This window comes from Sipha flava, unplaced genomic scaffold (genome assembly GCF_003268045.1).
Source record: "Sipha flava isolate LNK unplaced genomic scaffold, YSA_version1 618_pilon_pilon, whole genome shotgun sequence".
In the NCBI taxonomy this organism is placed as follows: Eukaryota; Metazoa; Arthropoda; class Insecta; order Hemiptera; family Aphididae; genus Sipha; species Sipha flava.
The window spans coordinates 61,335-82,244 of NW_020273598.1; the positions used below are offsets into that span (position 1 = coordinate 61,335).

General features: G+C 29.2%; 2 protein-coding genes across 2 annotated transcripts; both read left to right on the plus strand.

Annotated features, from left to right (window-relative positions):
* Positions 1–1,254: 1,254 nt before the first annotated feature.
* Positions 1,255–13,820, plus strand: LOC112691476. Its single transcript, XM_025565737.1, has 4 exons — positions 1,255–1,360; positions 13,182–13,301; positions 13,420–13,665; positions 13,729–13,820. The coding sequence occupies exons 1-3, from the start codon at positions 1,349–1,351 to the stop codon at positions 13,615–13,617; spliced, it is 330 nt and encodes a 109-aa protein (XP_025421522.1). The 5' UTR covers positions 1,255–1,348; the 3' UTR covers positions 13,618–13,665; positions 13,729–13,820.
* Positions 13,821–13,968: 148 nt separating this feature from the next.
* On the plus strand, positions 13,969–15,949 carry LOC112691488 (52 kDa repressor of the inhibitor of the protein kinase-like). The gene is made up of 6 exons (XM_025565752.1): positions 13,969–14,089; positions 14,156–14,425; positions 14,630–15,120; positions 15,232–15,354; positions 15,421–15,613; positions 15,703–15,949. Exons 1-6 carry the CDS (start codon positions 13,969–13,971, stop codon positions 15,831–15,833), a joined length of 1,329 nt encoding a protein of 442 aa, XP_025421537.1. The 3' UTR covers positions 15,834–15,949.
* The last annotated feature ends 4,961 nt before the right edge of the window (positions 15,950–20,910 follow it).

The following is a 20,910-nucleotide window of genomic DNA, read 5'->3' on the forward strand; positions in this document are numbered from 1 at the left end:
CTGTGTTCATCTTGAGGAACTCTGTCAGCATGAATAATTAATTTAAAGTTTTGCAACTCATTAAAAGACCTCGACTCCAGATTAGATCTGAAGCTCTGTATGAGGTGATTATTTTCACTCAAAACTGTTTGCAATAATTCAATGAGACCTCTTTTTAAATTTGGAATCATATTTGTTCGAATATATATTTGATCCGACTCTGACATAAAATATATTTGTAAACATTTAGCATTATTTCCAATTTCGGGTAATAAATTACCTAATAAGTGATGCACTTGACCCTGAATTTGAAAAGAGGGCATGAAGTTCCCTTCAGCTATTTCGTTTGCTCCAAACGATGTCATTTGAAACAGAGTATTATACCATCTAGAATTATCAAAGAAATGTTCTGATAGAGGGTGAGAATTATCAATTAAACTTTTAATTAGGTCTGGAAGATCCTCAAATTGGTGTAAAACAACTTTACCGTCAGCGCAGCAAAGTCCATGGGTTTCATCTTTCCATTTTTTTGCATGGCACTTAGGACATAATAGTCATTCGTCCAATTTGAAGCGCTTTAATATTTAAATAATCAATCTCGGATTGATAATATAGGTACACTCACAATATAGGTACAATTGTTTTTAATTTTTTGTGAATTTTTATGAACTTTTTTACTGACAAAAGTGGTACTAAAACCTTCAGAAGAGTGTCGGGTTTCAGCCAAAAAAAATTTCAGCCAAATCGGTTCAGTAGTTTTCTCGGTTAGCGTGGTCGAAGAAAAACCCTTACAATTTTGTGTATAGTATAGATAGATAGATAGATAGATAAATGCAGATTTATTTCACCTTTCTAAAAATACAATAATAATCAATTTATTGTTTTAATTATTTGTTAAAAGTATTACCTAGGTAGGTAGTAGGTATCACAAAAATTTATTTTTAAGATTATAATGAATGGGTAATTAAATAATATTGATGAATAATAAACAGTGATTGTTTTTAAATATTATTTTTTTATTTGATTACCTATATTATAATTTTTAAAAATATTATATTATATATATTATATGTTATATATTAATTATTTTAAAGTATAGATACCTATTGACACTTGTATACTTAATATCTATTTAACACTTTGTTGCAGAGTGCTCAGTGTCCACATAAGTTTTTAAATTCAAACATTGAATTTAACTCTTACCTAGTACATACTACCTACTACTATTGATTAAATATTTAATCAATGCTACAACTTAGTCGGCGAATTCAGCCATTCAAAAACGCCATTGTAGTATGTTACAACATAATAAAGCATAATATGTGTCTTAGAATGCATTACCTCAAAGAACTTGCTACCGTGTCAAGTCATGGCATTTCAGGTACGAAAAGGAATTTTATAATTAATAATTTACATGTCGTTTGGTTTTAACTATAACGTACAATCCTTGCTCGTACTTGAACTATTATTTATGTAATGTTACAAGTATATTAAGTAATTTAGTTACCATACGTTTTTCATAGTGATTTTAATTACTTTCCTTACGAACAATAAACCCGAGTAAATATTCTATTATTTTTCGTTTTATTAAAACCAAGGTCAACACTCGCTGTTGATAAAACGGCCCATTGCGTTTGGATTAAAATTACATTTTCAGTATATTAATCACTTAAAAACACCACTCAGTGCGATTATGAAAAGTAATTTTATACTCTTTTGCATTAAATTTGAATTTTACGTTTGAACAGATTTTCGTAAATGTACAAGGTTAGTATACGTAAATACTAACAATAATGCTAAACGCTATAACTCAATGGTTTACAAAATAGGTTTTGAAAATAAAAAGATTATGCATAACAATGTACAGTTTCAATTTTTTAAAAATTTTTTGCCTGATTTGATGTAAAAATTAAATAACGAAAATTAATTCTTTATTACCGAAACACGTGCAACATGTAATATGAATATTGTGAAGAGCGCAGTGTACCGTGTTTGAAAAGAGCTTGAAAACCACTCTTATAGCTTCTTCTTCTTTTTAGTATTCAACCCTTAAGGTTGGTTTTACAATTGGATATGCGCTTTCCACTCTTATCTGTTCTCAACTAGCTTTTTCAGTTTCTTATAACTTGTTAGTCCAGCCTCGGAGATCATTTGTTTGACAAATGAAGTTCTCGGACATCCTCGATCCTTTTTACCTTCAATTTTTCCTTCTATTATTCTATGAGTTAGTTCATTTTCGTGTCTCAATATGTGACCCATCATATGCCATCTTCTTGTTCTGATGGGTTTGAGTATTTCTCTTCCTTCATCTATTTCATTGAGTATGCCTTTGTTGATATGATATTCTATCAAAATCACTCTCAACATCCTTCTCCAACACCACATTTCAAAGCTTTCGAGTGTTCATTGTTCCGCCTTATTAATATCCATATTTTGCAACCATAAAATACCGCACTCCATTCATATACTTTTATGAAACGTTTTCTCGTTTTGTCAAAATTTTGTCACTTAGTCATTTTTTACTTACAGACTAGCTACCTAAATAAATATGAATAAGAATGATATACATATATAATCAATAAAATATACAGTTCATTACTAATAATGTTTATTATAAAGCCTAATTAAATTAACATTACTTTTCTATTTTTTTCAGCAAATTTATTTACAATTTCATTTTTGTTTAATTTGTTGGTTACATCTCTCTATATTTAAAATAAATAAATTTGTAAATCGATTTTGGGTTATGGAAAATCTAAGCCAATTTTTTATTGGTCTCATTGAAGAGAACAACCTTTCACAGGTGGCTGAACTTATAGGAATAGATAAAGCCACTTGTAAAAGTTTAAAAAGGTTTGGAAATATTTGTTTTTCGGCAATTTTTTTGACACCATTTATATTGAAATTTTTTTTTTTTTTTACTACCTAAAACATAAAATGCCACTCTCATTTCTGCTTCTAAGTTACTCTTTGAAATGTATAGTTATTCATATCTGTAAATTTATTGGGGTCAAAAATGTTAATGCTTGCAAAATATTCTTATTTTTGAATAATTTCATCTCGACGGAACCGCCCATGGTGGATCCGCTATTATAATTTCCACAAAAATACACAATCAACCTTTACCTAATTTTCAGACAAATACCATTCAAACCGCAAAAGTACAAATCACTCTAAATCATATTCCTACTACTATTTTCTCAATATACTGTCCCCCCAAAACATGCAATATGTATCCAGCAAGTAGAACAGTTTCTAAATTTAGTCAGTAATACATCACTAATTGAAGGTGACTTCAATGCAAAACACCCCTAATGGGGATGTCGTGTCACCAACACTCGGTGACACATGTTCCAAAACTTCTTTCAAAACAAAAGACATTCATTCATATTTCCCCCGGGACCTACATATTGGCCATCACACTGTAATAGACATCTAGATACACTTAACCTATTTCTATCTACAATTTCTAAACATATAAATCCAGAATAAAAAACCTAGATTATCCAGCTTGTGACCACACCCCAGTTCTACTACAAATAAACGGTCCGATAACTCTAAACCCTCAGCGGCCTTCTCTAACTAAAGGACCAATCAATTGGGACTTCTTTTCCAAAAATTTTCAAAACTCAACCAATTTAAAAATCTCACTCAAAACAAATGAACAAATTGAGAACGCAGTCCAAAATCTCACAACTTCAATTCAAATCGCTGTATACAACTCGTCATTTAAAACATACACACCTGCGGAAAATTCATTATTCAAAAACTCTCTTCTCCCCCATATACAAGAATTAATCAAAACAAAGCGTTGGACCCATTCACGTTGGTTACGTCATAATCTACCTTCCAATAAACGCATATTAAACAATTTAACCAATGTAATAAAAAAGCAAATAAAAAAACAAAAATTAAAATTTTTTGTGGAAAAATATCAATCGCTTAACACATAAGACGATTCTGTGGAAAATCTCTAAAAACATCCTTAAAGTTAAAGAACAATCTACTCCTCTAAAAAACCCAAACGGTCATCTAGTCATCTCAGATAAAGATAAAGCTGACTTTTTCGGAAACTATCTCTCGAAAACCATTACTCCCCACTCCAACATTATCTCCAATCTAGAGCAACTAGATGAAATAAAAAACTTTCTTGACAGCTCATTGCCTATGTTCCTTCCAGCAAAGCATAAAACTCCAAACGAATTAAAATATATAATAAATAAATTAAAAGTAAGGAAGTCGCCGGATTACGACCTAATCTCAAACAAAATACGTAAGCACCTTCCAAACAAAACACTAATTCTCCTCACATTAATTTATAACTCAATGCTAAGACTTTCTTATTTTCCACTAACGTGGAAATTCTCTATAATAATCCTGATACACAAACTTCTGAAACCTAAAAATTTTACAACCTCCTATAGGCCGATAAGTCTGCTTCCACATTAGCAGAAGTATTCGAAAACATTTTACTAAAAAGAATTTGATCCATAATTAGTTTCCATAACATAATACCTCATTCGCAATTCGGATTCAGAACAAATCACTCAACAATACATCAAATTCATAGACTCAAAGAAAAAAATCGAAACCTCATTCGAAAATAAGGAATTCTGCCTCGGGATCTTTTTAGACTTTGCTGACACGGTCGTGTCGCACGAATACCGTGATCTCACCCGTTACACCCCTTTGCCTTGGTGTCGCCATTCGTTCGATTATCAATCGGGACGCCCGATAGATAATCGAACCAGTTTTCGGAGTCGGCGATGAGCCCCGAAGCGTTCGCGGACGGTGTGACGACCATCGAGAACGACGGCGGCGCTTGTCTGCTTTCTGCCGTCTTCGTGGCCTTTTACTTTTAGAATTACAATCTGTTTTTTTTTTTTGACATTTGGTTTTTCAATAATTTTATTGTCCGTTTTTTTATTATTATTATTATTTTAAAAATAATAATTCGTGTTTGTTATAGTTCATATATTATTCTTAAAATACTGAACAAATTATTATTATTATCAACATTATTAAATAAAATTTATTTTGTTGTATTTTTTATTATTATTTTTTTTTCTTATTAATATATATTTCATTTTTAATCTTTCTTTTTTTTTATATATATAAATTATTAATCTGTGTTGTGCATCGTGACATTGCTCAGGCGTTCGATCGAGTTTGGCATATCAGCATCCTATACAAGCTAAAACGTTTTCTTCCAGCGTCCTACTATTTAATCATTCGTTCCTTCTTGTGTATAGGTCATTTGCAGTCAGATTAGGAAACTCGATTTCCTCATACTACCCTATACAAGCCGGAATCCCCCAAGGGAGTGACCTCGCTTTTATTTATTAATTTATTCAACATATATACATCAGACATTCCCAAAGTAGTTATACTTTCCTCCGATAAAGACACAATACTACCTTCTTCAGCTCTTTAAACCCATCTTGATCAAATAAATACTGGGCAACCCAGTAGCGAATCAAAATTAACCCGAAAAAATCTTTCCATGTGGTATTTACTCTTAGTAAAAAAGAATCTCCATCACTGAAACTGCAAGGAGTGGACATCTCCTCAACTTCACAGGTAAAATACCTAGGAATTAAACTCGATCAACGCCAAACCTGGGGCCTTCACTTAAAAATAAAACGCAAAATACTAAATAACCGTATACATTTGCTTCGCCTCATATTTAAATCCAGATTATCAATTCACACTATATCAATTTTATACAGATCTCTATTAAGGCTTATCTGGGCTTACGGCATGCAAATCTGGAGCAGCGCCAAACCATCCCAAACCCAATCCATTAATTTCTTCCAATCAATCTCACTTCGACTCATTGCCTTAGCCCCTTGGTACAAACCTAACAAAGCACTACATAAAGACTTAAAAATAGATACAGTAAACCAACTGGCCAAAAAATACTATACAAAATTTCATTCAAAACTACAACATCATCAAAACTCACTCATCTCACACTTATCCTCGCGCTCACTACCCGAAAACCCTCATCGCTGTCTGAAAAGACGTTGGTGCCGTGACCTCCTGAATTAATTTAAATCACGTTCTGAAGGTTCTATCAATGTATAGCCTCCCTCATCAAGCTATTCCGTTATATAATAATATTTTACAAATTTCTTATTTACTTACCTACTGTGTTTTTTTTCTCAAATACAAATTATATGGCTTTTTTAATAAAAAAAAAAAAAAAAAAAAAACAAATTAATTAACTTTAATATATTAATTTTAAATAATTATTTATTTTTTCACGCATTGAGATATAAGTTTTAATATTTTTAGGTTACTGTATTGTTGAAATACTATAGTGAAATTATTTTATAATCATTGTATAGAGAATCATAAATATTTTATAGCATGATAACATATCTATATCGGTTGAATATTACGAAAATAAAACACTTAAATATAGTGACGACTTATAATAAAAATATTAATCCTAGTATTTGAGGATATAGCATGTTCCAGTTCAACTTGTTTGAAACTTTATGTATAATTTAATTGAAATATAGCGTTCGGTAAATCACGGTGAAAACTTTGTGAACCCGAGTACCGGAATTTAAACATATTATATAACAGGGGTGGCCAACATGTCTATGTACACGAGCCACATGTATTAATAAGATTATATTAAGAGTCAAATTATCTAATCGGTACTTCTATACTACAAAAGTAATTAAGAAAGCTAACAGTTGATAAACATATATATATATATATATATAAATAATTAAGTCAAAATATCGTTAAAATTTGACTAATGATCATCACACAGAATTACTAAGAACAACTCTTACATCAATTCAACCAGATCTTAAGAAGCTTACTAAAAAAGTGGACATGAAAAAAATACCACGCAAACAAATTTAACTTGATGTTTAATTTTTTAATTTATTATTCATATAAATAATTATTTTTTTTTTGTTTATTAATCTGTACACTATAGCCTCGTATTTATGCAATAAATTTTTTTTTTTATAAATGTATACAAAAAAATTTAAATATTTTGGTTTTTGAAAATAAGACCGCGAGCCGCATACGACTATGACGAGGGCCGCATGCGGCTCGCGAGACGCAATTTGGCCACCCCTGTTATATAACATTGAGTCCATAGGTAGAGATATGACATCAAAAATGGAGCTGTCGCACAACTAGCTACTATTAACTGATTAACAGATAATATTGCGTGGGTCAAATCCCACTGTTGAGGAAAATGTATGGTGTAGTAACTCCAAAATTTTTATTATGTTAACCATATTAATCTAATGTGACCACATTTATTAATTTTTTCAAAAGTACGGGATGCTCATTGTTTAATAAAATTTTTTTCCTTTTTTTTTTTAACAAAATAAAACGTACGCTATAGAAAGGTTTTTATACACAAATAAAATTGTATATAAAATAGTGATGGGCATTCATTGAACATTTTATATGAATCAATATGGCAGTTTTCACTTATCAATCAGTGACTTAATGATATTTAAATTTCATATACACTATAAATATATTTATATAAATTGAATAGCAGCCTAACCGGGAGGGGGTTAACGGGTTATAAGCCCCCTCCTCGAAATGTCTCGTTTATTTTGTAAAATAAATAATAAATTTAAGACATATGTGTAATGTTTAATCATATCATTATTAAAAAAATTTCAGTTTCAATAAACTACTCGATAATAATTCTATCGTATTTTATATCTTAACTTATATTAAATTGACTTATCAAAATAAAAATGTTGGTACTTATATAGGAGAGAATTGAAAATTTAAAAAACCCCAAAATGGTTTTCTTGCTACGTCACTGAATTGAACAATCATAAACTTACCACTAAAACAATGACTACAAGACATGTAAATAACATATTTTGTGAAGATAATTATGATTATTATTTTATTTTATTTTATTTAAATGGAAATTCATTAAAATAAAATGTATACCGAATTTTTAAATAAATCTAACCAAATACAATTATTTTTACAAAGTGAAATAAATGGAAAGAAAGTCACATTGTACTTAATCAATACTCTTTATTATTGGGTATTGAAATTCGGGTTACAACAATAATTCAATTTGGTTGTCGAGCAAACGAATACTCGAGAAGGATTTTTGTGAAGACAAATTTTTGCACTTAAACCATGCATGTACTTTTTTAACGTTGCAACAAAACTAACACAAAAAATAAACAGTCTTTTTATTGGACCGTTATTGCTCTGATATAACACAATTATATATGTTATCAAGTGCGCGTGGTCAATAACGGTCAAATAATTTTGTTTTAAAAAAGGATGAGGCTAATTTTCCAACATGTACTTTGATCATTGAATATTTAATAATTTTACTAATTTTAGTAGAACAAACTGTAAAAATATGCTTTTAAAAAAATATATTTAGAGTGTTGCTGTTTGTAACAGTATGGTATTTCGTGTATTTTAGATTTAGACATTATAAACACTAAACGTCTTATTAGCACAAATAACAAAAACAAAAGCAGAACACAAATTGTTTTTAACGTCAACTGATGAACTAAAAAAACTTGAAATTATAAAAATATTACATAATATTCTGTGAGTATAGTCAATACTTTACATATTAAAAATTTATAAGAATTCTCTATATTATCATTATAACCGTACCGACAGCAGTTTTTTGTTATTGACAAATTCAATAACATGAGGTATTATAATAGAAATAGAAATATTTTTCCAGGTGAAAAACACCATTGTTACTCCTTTTTGTTAACCAGCACAACATGGTTTTTTTCTCTGTCTTAATTTTGCTGACTTCTTCAACTATAAATTTATATTCCAACAACGATTGTAGCGAAAAAAATAATACTGCATTTGATACGAGTTAATTTAAACATCAAACTTATTAAATTTGTTCTAATCAGAAGTAAATTGTGTATGCATGATTGTGTCAACAGTTTATAGCTAGGTATTTTCGACAAAGCTGCTTATTTGATTGATAATACTGTATTGCCAAGTGTGTAACGAATAACATCGCTTGTACAAACATAATATACCGTTTGTGAATACCTTTCCTTACGGTATTATATTCCAACCTACAACAGTACAATACTACATAGTATATTGCATTATGTATAGTAATTTTAATGAGTTGTAAATGTATATCTGATAAGTGCAAATCGAAAAGGAAATGAATCAAATACCGATTTCTACTTACAGCAGTAGCACAAAACTTCTACAGTAAGTCAGAATAAATGAAAAGTGTATGAACAGTGTCTATACTAGCGATGTATAACTACTGTAATTAAATTTTTTTGCAAGTATATATATATATATATATATAAAGCATTTCGGGGTCTACATAATAACTTCTTCTTCTTCGCCTTTCTCCCAACAATTTAGGGTCGGTCACCCTTGTTCTAAAATTCCACTCATCTCGATTTTCTATATCCTCTACGCACACATCAATAAGCCTCAAATCATTCTCAATCAAATCCAACCATCTCATTTTTGGTCTTCCTCTTCATCTTCCTCTTTTCCTTTCAACGTTCATTTCTATAAACACTATTACTGATTTTGTATCAGTATCCGTACATCATTATCATCAACCTATGTTGTATTATTATACTCTCTCCAGGAATTACTTTACAATATTTTACTATTTTTATTCTGTATCTCTTCCACATAAATAAATCAATCTGCGACCTATTTCTTCGTTTCTTATTTATTATATAATGCGTATATTCATTAAACTTTATATTCATACACTCTTCTCTTTTTCTAAACTATCTATTAATTATTGCAAGTACATACAATTATGCAAAATCCAAAACTTTTTCTCTAGCCTCATTCCTCTCACCAAATCCATAACCTCCATGCACTCTTTCATACTCTACTCTCTCACTACCTATATGTACATATCACCAACAATCCTAATATCATCATTTCCTGGTATTCCTTGCATCAATTTTAACCATTTCTCGCTAAAAATCTTCCTTTCTCTTTCATCACATTCTATTTGTAGTGCATACGCACTTATTACATTTAATAATTTTTCGTCAAATACCAATTTTACCGAAATAATTCTATCCCTTTTCTTCCTACATCGACTACTTTACTTTTCATCTCCTCATTCAATAATACTCCAATCCCATTCCTTGTACCAGTCCTACCTGAGTATATTATTTCATAGTCCTCTCCTATTTCTTTTGCTTTCTTTCCTTTTCACTTAGTTTCCGGCACACAAAAAATATTAACTTTCCTTCTCATCAATACATCCACTAATTCTCTACTTCTGTATGTTAACGTTCCAACATCCAACATGCCTATTCTCACTTTATACTTATCCATTATCAATTTATACCTAGATTCAGATTTAATCCGGAACGTAAAAATCACTACACCGTTGACATTACCCATGTTGAGTAGACCTGAATATATGACTGGTGAACCAGCTATCACAACGGCTGTCCGAATAGTATTACACACTTCATTATCTAGGCCTCCTCCACCTCTAACTATGGTACTTCCTTTCACTTGTCGTACCCATGCACATCCATAAAGGGGCAAGCCGCCTAAGTTTTGTTTCTAATTTCTCATATACTTTTTCAAAATTTTACACTAGCTATCACACCTGACGCAACCTCATCTAGTCGCCTCTTACAACTGGCAGAAGAACTGTGGAAGTATTCTGATCCTCTTCTACAGGGGGAAGAGTCTTTATAATATATTAACAATAAAAAATGTATTAATAATTGTATAGTGAAAAACATGAAGTACTACATTTAATAATTAATTTTTAATCTACGATGTGGTATCGTTAATCTAAATATTAATAATTGTTCACTATTTACTAACTAATTGTTAACAATACTCAAATATCGTTAACAGATATACTATTTAACCTAAAAAATAAAAAATTTAAAGTAATAAAAGCTTCTAAAAATAACAGCATATTTAAGTGCCAAATATTATATGAATTATTTAACCGATTTAATTTTGAATATTTATATAGCTTGGTATTAAGGTGATTGAATGCATTCGTATTGTCAGTGACGTATTTTGAAGATTTTAAGGTTGATCGCAGGTATAGACAAATTTAAAGTGGTGAATGAAAAAGGCGTATTATTCAAGTTACTTTTCAGCTGTCTGGGGTTATTATTCAACGAATAATGGAAAACATTTATAACACTGTATGCATTTTATAAAAAAACTTCATAGATCTTATTTTAACTCCATTTTAGATTACAAGCAGTAATCATTCATTATTAATTTATGTAAACGTTTTCGTTGGTTTCTTTGTACTCTCTTAAAATAATAGCCAATGAGGAAAAAACACAACAAAAGAGTAAGACGTCTTAGCAACTAGTGTATCCTGAAAATAAAATGTTTAAATCACTGGCTGAAAATAAACGCATACTTAAAATAATAATGAAATTACGTTATTTTTATAGATTACATTTTACTTTCCAGCTTGATTTCAGACTTTTAATTACTTTGTTATATTGTTTATAAAAAATATATTTATTTTTGTTTTGTGCATTTTTTTCTCTGCTACCCTATAATCTTTCATTTTGAATATATTATTTTTTTTTTTTTTTAACTATATGAAAACTGATTACTCGATTGTTATTTCTGTTCGGGCATTCTTTAGATAGAACTTTACTATTTTAAGTATCAACTTCAAAACACTTTTCAAATGGGTTTCATATACAGCGTGTATTATATTCTTCTCATTGTGAAACACATTTTATGTTTTCAGTCTTAAGAACATGACGTGGGATAATTATATCAAACCGTTGGATGTATACATATATATAACAGTGGCGTATTTACGGGGGGATATGGGGGATAGATCCCCCCCCCTTGACCTTTTTTTTTTCCTAGGTAGCTATAAGTGTCTCATTTTCTCTAATATTCTTAATATGATATTACTTTCAAGCATGTATGTTTTCTGTTTTCTAAATGTTCTAGTCGTGGTAATTGTACCGCTCTGATAGTCTGATATACTAATCGCCACTAATCGTTTATCGTTGGCGGCATGTACGACTATCAGGCAACAAAAACTATACCTATATTATGGTGTACTGTATTTTGTACGTTTCTGCGAATTATTTTTCATGCAAGAGTGTTTATAATAAACCCGATAAGCAATCGGTAAACAAAACAAAATGACCATGAAGATCGTGGATTAACCATAGGGCGGCCGTGCGAGTTTATTTTTAGAAAATTTGTTACTAGTAGATTTATGGCTAATGTATAGCTATATATATATATTTTATCGTATGATATCGTGATTCGTTAGGCCATCCACACACGGTACAACTGTTTTGCGACGAGAATCTCAAATCAGTTGCGCGAAAAACCATTTGACAACTTTGCATGAGTAGCGAAATAGGAAACCGCACACTTTTCGACTAAAACCAAATCGATTTATAATCAGTTTCCAATTGGTCATGTGCGACTATGCTTGCAGGTCGAATATCAGTTTCAATTGCGTGGTTGCATTGTAATAAATGATTAATTAATTACTTAACATTTATTAAAATTATTATTTTATTATTATAATGATTATATTATATTTTAATAAACTGAAAATTCATTCATGAATTAGCAAACATTAAATTTGTCGAGGAGGTAGAAAAACATGAACTTTTGTACAATTATAATCTTTCTGGATATTCAAGAAAAGACCTGACAGAAAAAGCATGGCACGAAATAGCAGCCAAAGTACACATGACAGGTTTCCTAACATCAATTCGCATACAACTGCGTACACTGGTCGAAATTCGATTGACTCGTGTGCGGAGAGTATATATAAATCAATTGCTAACCAATTGCACAACAGTTGCCAGCGAGACTGATCTGAGATTCTCGTTGCAAAACAGTTTTACCGTGTGTGGAGGACCTTAAAAGTAGATATGTACGGTCGTTGGACGTTGACGGATAGCGACGCCGCGCCATTCCGAGTACTGACTTACTGCCGAATTGACTATTGTTCGACTTTATTTTTTGCGTCTTGTAAGTTGTAACTGTGAAGTTTTAAGACAATATGAGAAATACTCAAAAACAAAAAAAAACTTTATTTTCTTATTTTAGTACAAATAAAAAAATTTGTTTGGAAAATGATGAGGTAATTATAAAGATTAATAAAATAATTAATTAAAATTATAAATTGTCATTAATTGTTTTTTTTTTATTAATTTGTTTATTTGGCTATTTAGGCTGCATCTGAAGAAGTAGAACATCAGTTATTGCAATCCACATCAAAACCTATTACAAATATAAATGATATTGGTAATATCGTTGATAAATCGTTTTTAAATGATACCGATACAAAACTTGTAAGTTTCTTTGTTCCTTACTATTTTTACATCGTTTATGATTTAAATACATTTTTATTCAATATAAATTCAGTAAATTGATTTATAATAAAATTTAAAAAAAGATCTTTTGTTCTAGGTGCTTACTAATCCGTGGGTCCCAGATACAAAGTATAACTTTCCTATATTTGAATGCAATAAAAAACGTGGACTGAAATTCCAACATAAGTGGCTTCATGAATTTAAATGGCTTTGTTATTCAGAAATTAAAAGTGGTGCTTTCTGTAAACACTGTGTTTTATTTGCAAAGAGTGGTGGTGTTGGAAGTCAATGTTAGGGAAACTTAGTAACTGAACCCTTTACAAACTGGAAAAAGGCTAAAGAGGTTCTAATTTTTTTGTAATTTGTAATCACGTAATTTTTTAACAAATGATTAAATGCTTTCCAGGTTTTTCGATATCATATGAATTGTAAATATCATTTGTCAGCAGTTCTTGATTCTGAGCATTTTTTGAAGTTTTTAAACAAAGAAAAACCATCTATAATCGAACAAATTGATAGAAATAGGTATTATTATTTTTATACCATAAATTAAATTTAGGTAGGTTTCTGCCATGCCCCGGGGTGGGGGATATATTTTATTTTATTATATTATAATATGTATTATATTTTGTGTCAATTACCTAGAATGACTCAAGTTGAAGAAAACCGCAAAAGACTTAGACCGATTATTGAATGTATATTATTATGTGGCAGAGAAGAATTAGCATTACGCGGTCATAAAGATTTAGGTAGCATTTCAGTTGACGGTGAGTTTATATTTATAATGCATTTCTTGAATTATTTTGTTCAATTTTTAATTGTATGGTTATTAGAAGATGCTTTGAGACAAGGAAATTTTCGGGCCATACTTAAATATAGAGCAAAAGGTGATGATTTTTTACGAAGTATTTTTGAGGGTCCAGGGAAAAGAAATAAGTACACCAGTCCTACTATTCAAAATGATACAATAGAGTCCTGTAATACAATACTATTGAGAAAAATTGCAAAAAAAGTGAACGAGTCTAAATGTTTCTCGGTACTTGCCGATGAAACCACAGATATTTCAACAAAAGAACAGCTTGCTATTTGTGTAAGATATGTCAGTGATGATAACATGTTGCATGAAGATTTTTTACAATTTTTTGAGATTTGGCAAATTTGGTGAAGCTTTGGCAAATTCCATATTAAATGGTAATCATGATTTATACTATAGTATTAAATAATAACTATTCGTACATATTTGTATAAACTACTTAGTTATTATCCTTTTTCCAATATTAAGTGTAAATTACAATTTTGTTTTATAGGTTTAAGCAAATGTGGGATTGATTGTAGTTATTTGCATGGACAGGGCTATGATGGGGCCAGTAATATGTCTGGGCAATTTAGAGGTGTACAAAGTATTGTTAGGTTAAAATATCCAAAAGCAGTTTATGTCCATTGTTCAGCACATTCACTGAACTTAGCGGTATCAACAGCTAGTGGTATTAGACCAATTAGGAATTGTTTAGGAATAATTGAAAAGGCCTATCAGTTTTTCAATACTCCAAAAAGAAAGTCTATTCTTCTACGTGAGATTAAAAATTCAGACCACGAGCCCAGTGTAAAACAATTAAAACGACTATGTGCTACCCGTTGGGTACAACGGTATGATGCAGTGAACGATTGCTCTGAGCTCTATCCATTCGTTCTTAAAGCATTAGACACAATATCTGATTGGAAAGATCCAGCAGATGTCTCTATGCTTAAACATTATATGGAAGATACCGAATTCTTAATTTCGTTTTATATAGTTAAGGTATTCATAAATGTTTCAATTTTTTACAATACAATTTATAACCTACTTAGTGTTTTAATTGAATTTTTTTTTCAGTTCCTATTTTCTTTTTGTCTTCCTCTGTGTAAGCAGTTACAAAAAGTACAAATTGATTTAAAAAAAACTATAACTATAGTTGAAAATGTAGTAATCACTCTGAAGACCATTAGAGACAATTACAAAACCGAATTTAGTCAAATCTATATAAATGTCAAAGTAAATAATTTAAAAAAATAATTTCATTGTGTTCAAATTTCAAAATGTTTAATATTTATCTTCTAGATGGCTGCAGACAATGTTGGTATTGAATTAAAAAAAAAGAGAGTCATTTCAAAACAAACTTTGAAAGATAATCCAAATCTTCTGGATTGTTCCATTGAACATTATTATTGTGTTACAGTATTTTTACCGTATGTCGATTACTATTTAATGCAATTGACTGAGCGATTTATTAATCATAAAGCTATATTTGAAGGTAAATATATTATATGTATTATATTTAATATTTATACACTTTTTTTTAGAATTTGCAACTTTATACCTATAGCATAATTTATTTTATAGGTTTTAATTGCATTTTCCAATCAAAATCACTTATGGTAGAAATGGAAGATATTGTTGCTTTTCAAAAGCTTGTTGAGTTTTATTCATCTACAATTGACCAACACTCTAGCATTGCTGAATTAAAGATGTGAAGAGTAAAGTTAGTGAATGAAAAAATTGTATTCACCTCTGGGTTACATGCTTTAGATGTTTGTGATAAAGAGTTTTATCCAAATATTCATGAACTCTTGAAAATTTTTTGTACATTGCCTGTCGTAACCCGGCGTGCCGTCTCACCTCTCATAATTATAAAATGTCATAAAATGTACATTAAAACAATTAAGTTATAAAACAAATATTAGAACCCTTTGAAACTATTATTTCATATAATAATTCATATTATATTGTAATAAATAGAAACGTAATATTTTAATAAGAATTTGATTATATTATGTATAGTAATAATAAGAATATACTGATAATTTAACTTATCAAATAACCTTATACTTGGTCAGTTAATATAATTATTTCAATTATTTTGCAGTTTTATTTTATATTTTTATCACAAAATTGTATAAATAATTTTTTTAATTCGTTTTAAATAAAACTATTATATTTTCAGTCATAGTTATAAAATAATATCTAAAAAATCCTTTAGAAGTATAAAACTAAATATCTAAAAGTATTAAAAAAATTATAATCCCAGGAGTTTGCTTTATATTAGAAACTTCTGTTTCTAATTGAAGGCAGGTTGCTGTTGAAAAATTTACATAAAGAAGGTTATCTGTTTAACATTTCTTATATTTTTCTATCTTATTTCATTTATCCTTTGGGTAACAATGTATAAGAAACGTTTTTTTCTAAGTAATTTATAAAAGAAACAACGATCATTGAGGATAGTGAAAATAAAGACATTTTCTACGGTTACTGTTTTGGTAAAGAAACAGGAGTAAATGGACACTATATTCTTATTAATTTATTTTTTCGTAATAAAAAAACTTATCAAATTGTGTTACTATTATTTATTATCCAAAGATGTAATTTCATATAAATTAAAAACAATATATTTTATTCTTTATTAAACGAATATTAATTTTTTTTAAGTATCTAATAAATTATGTTTGGATAAATAATAAAACTGTACGCATAACCTTTTTTAATTTTACTTGAGATTTTTTAAAAAGCTATTCACATAGTTTTTTATTTAGTTGATAAAATGAAAAACCTATAAATATGTAATATATATATGAAATATATATTATATAGATATATAAAATTTAATTAAAAGATTAAATATGCGTAGGCCAAAAATAAAAAACAAAATCATAGCAAAAAGAAATATGGTCAAATTAAATAATATATAACATAGGTACTCTTATTCAATTTAAAAGTATACAATTGTTTAGATATAAATAATTTTATACAGTTACCGCTAAATGATAAAGTTGATTGAAATAATACAACTTTAACCTCTCATCTAGGGATGGCAAAAACAAATATCGATATTTTGGCATCGATATTTTCTCTCCGATAATATCGGCACATCGATATTTTTAAGTTTTCGATATATCGAAGTCAGGGAAATTTTTGCCATCCCTACTCTCATCGCCAAGTATAATATTATATTTTATTTGACGGAAAATGACATATATAATATATATATATATATAATCTAAAAACTATTAAGGCAATTCATAACAAACGTGAATATTATTAATACTAATGATTTTTTTTTACATGAGACTAAATTGACAAACATAAAATTGACGAGAGAATCATTCACTGTTGAGCCTTGGAAAATGAAGATGCTATTATTATATATAAAACGAAAATGTTCGAAGCAATTATTTCAAACCTATCTAGAAAATTAATGATCATCAACTTTGACCGAGTCCCAATTTTCTTTTTCAATATTAATCGTTGAGGAATCTCATAACGAGAAAAATTGTTAAGACATGATATCGACATTTAATTTTTTGAATTTTTTGAATTTTTCGAAAGCGTGTTAAACATTTTTATAATGTTATTATAATTATAATGTGCGAGAAAAACATTTATAATTCATCATCATGTTTTGAAACTAATAGTATAATACACTCAAATTTTGTACCATGGTGCGGAATAGAGAGACACGTATCAATATGGGAGCCTGAAACCCTCTTGTATATCTCATTGAAATGTGAAGAGTTTCGTCAAACATTAAACGAAATGCCTTGGACATGCCGAAAGGCTGCATGGCAAAATGGATCGATTTTAAAACCTTCGTTCTCATGATCTTTAAACATTTATTTCAAGCATCTACAAACAAAAACGGGACATGGAACTCGATCGAGTTTCAAACACTTCCATCATAAATACCTACACATAATGAAATACATTACAATACGAATAACACTAAACTTCTCTTAGCAAAAGATTTAAAAATAAAAATAAATTAACTAGCTGAAACTGATTGTAATCACAAATTTTTTTCTTAGAAAATTATATAAATACACTTTTGTTATTTTATAATAAATGCATACTAAATGTTTACCATTTAGCAATTTCACAATCATCGACCTTGAAAGGTTCTAGATACATTTAAAATTTACCATACGTTGTCAAATTGTATGATGATTTTAATGTAAATAAAACTGAAATTTAATTTTGTATAATTATTTCAGATTCAAATACATACATATTATATGTATTAGAAAGCTCTAATAAACTTTCTTCGTTAAAATATAAGATTTAAGGACATACAACTTATAATTTGATCATCTAAATTTGTCAAAATCGTAATTGTTAGCAAACGTAAAAAGCTTTAAATTATGTTCGATTTCATAACAGTAAACAAGTGTAATTTAACATTTATTAGAAAATACGAACTCTTTTTAAATTTATAATTAGATTACACTTACAAATCACATGCATACTATCCATAATATAAGCCATACGAATAATATCCATTATGCGATATTTTATATTTTAATTAAATCTTATACATTATTGTTGAGGAATATTTGAATACTTTATAGTTTGAAGTTTAAAGGACTTAAGATAAAAGATAAAAAGACTTAAGATAAATACTCCTACATCAATCCACGCAACTATTTTTAACTTCTAACTGTAATATAGATTGAGTTGTAAATTATTACATCGTTATTTACATACTTACATTTTGTATGCTAAATTTTTCATAATGAAAAACCTGGCCTTTCAATGTAAATTTTATTGATTACGAAACATTTAAAGTTTAAAGGTTTACAATTAATGATAAATGTATAAACGTAATGTTTTAATCAAACCGATTAATTAGTTCGTAGCAATGTTTTTTTTTTTTGACTGTAAAATCCGTACCATTGTAATGTGTAATCAATATGTACCTAAATAAAAATATTTTTGTTTAAGCAAATTCCTCTACGTTTCTATAACGAATTTTTACTTTTATTCATGCGAAATAGTTAACAATACTTATTGGAATGCTACACATCAAGTGACTCTGCATGATGTTGAACACTGCATTCGTTCGATACGTGTTGGTTATCGTACCTACATAGATTTAAAAATATGCAGTTAGCTAACGTTTAACGACAATTTGTCCCATACTATTTACGTTGCGGAACATAAAAACGATTTTTCGAACGTCTTACACGTCATGCGCCTGACTCGAATAAATATTATGAACGTGGGCCAAAGCTAGATTTATATTTCTTAAAAAGATTCTTTTTGCAAGTCCGAATGTTTGGTCCGACATATATATATATTAATATATCTATATGGAAAACAACAGATCGTGATAAATATTTTAAATTTCCTGAGCAGAAGAATTTTGATGATGATAAATCGGCTGACGTTGAATTGAGTCCCGGATATTTTCATAGTGTGTTTGAATTGAGTCCCAGGTATTATCTTAATGTCTTTGAATTGAGTCCGTATAGATATAAGGTATCAAAACCATCTATATAGCCGGTGACGACCTTAAACTTCACACATCATATTATAGCGAATACGAATCTTGAAACGATAATCTCTATATTCATCGACGGCTTAGTTCGATATACTCGTCGAAAATCAAACAGTCGTGCCGAATACATAGTGAAATACTTCGTGAACACAACATTGAAATATGGAGTCCATGCCGAGTGAAAAAAATAAAACAATTTTGATTATTAAAGGTTATAAGTTTAGATTTAATAAAATGTTGCAAGACAAGGTTCAACGATAGACATGTTGTAAAAACTCATGTAAGTGTTATTTTAAATTATCTTCTGATAATGTTATGTTAAAAAACTGCAATGAACACAATCACGAAAAGTGTGACGAAAAAATACTGAATAGACAAAAAATTAGTAACGCTGTTAAAAGAAAAGCTGTGGACGATATTTCTATACGGCCATCAAAAATTTTGCATACTGAGTTTAAAAATGGTGACATTTCAACTCTCACGACAAATGACGTTATATTAATCAAACAAAACATTCACCATGCTCGTTCGTTGCTTCATCCAAAATTACCTAAAAGTTCATACGAAACTCAAAATGCATTAAAATCGAAGAATATTATAACAAATAATGACGAAAACTTTATGTTTTTAAATTACTTCGAAAAATCGATAGTAGGATTTTCGACGAAAATTAGTTTAAATGTTTTGTGTGATGTTAAAAAAATATATATTGACGGGACATTTAAGAGCTATCCTAAATACTTCACCCAGATTTTTACGATTCATGGTTACTTTAAAGATATATATGTTCCTCTTGTGTTTTTGCTGTTGCCCACGAAAGATTCGAATACTTATGTTGAAGCATTTCAACATGTTATTAATTATTGTACATCGCTAAGTTTGACATTTCACCCTTCAAAAATTTATGTAGATTTTGAAAATGGAATCCATAATGCTATTAAACAAGTCTGGATCGGTGTTAGAATTAAAGTGTGTCGATTCCATTTGGGCCAAAGCTTGTGGCGAACAATTCAGAAGTTGGGTTTGTCTAAGGAGTACAAGTCTGATTCTAATAAAGGTAGATATTTTAAGTATTTTTTCGGTTTGCCATTTTTAAACGAAAATGAGGTAGTCGAATGTTTCACGGAAGATTTAATGGCAATAAAACCATGTAATGATGAAAAAATTGACAAGTTTACAGATTACATTTTAAATAATTACATTGACGATGATGTTGCACAGTTTCCCCCAAAAATTTGGAGTGATTTTTCAGCAAACACTAATCGGACCACTAACAGTTGTGA

What these genes read in the sequence shown, in the direction of transcription:
- LOC112691488 (XM_025565752.1), top strand. Translation starts at nt 13,969, where the DNA reads ATGACTCAAGTTGAAGAAAACCGCAAAAGACTTAGACCGATTATTGAA. An exon ending in AGGTAGCATTTCAGTTGACG is followed by an intron (nt 14,090 to 14,155) that starts GTGAGTTTATAT and finishes TATGGTTATTAG; the next exon opens with AAGATGCTTTGAGACAAGGA. An exon ending in TATTTGTGTAAGATATGTCA is followed by an intron (nt 14,426 to 14,629) that starts GTGATGATAACA and finishes TTTGTTTTATAG; the next exon opens with GTTTAAGCAAATGTGGGATT.
- LOC112691476 (XM_025565737.1), top strand. An exon ending in ATGATACCGATACAAAACTT is followed by an intron (nt 13,302 to 13,419) that starts GTAAGTTTCTTT and finishes CTTTTGTTCTAG; the next exon opens with GTGCTTACTAATCCGTGGGT.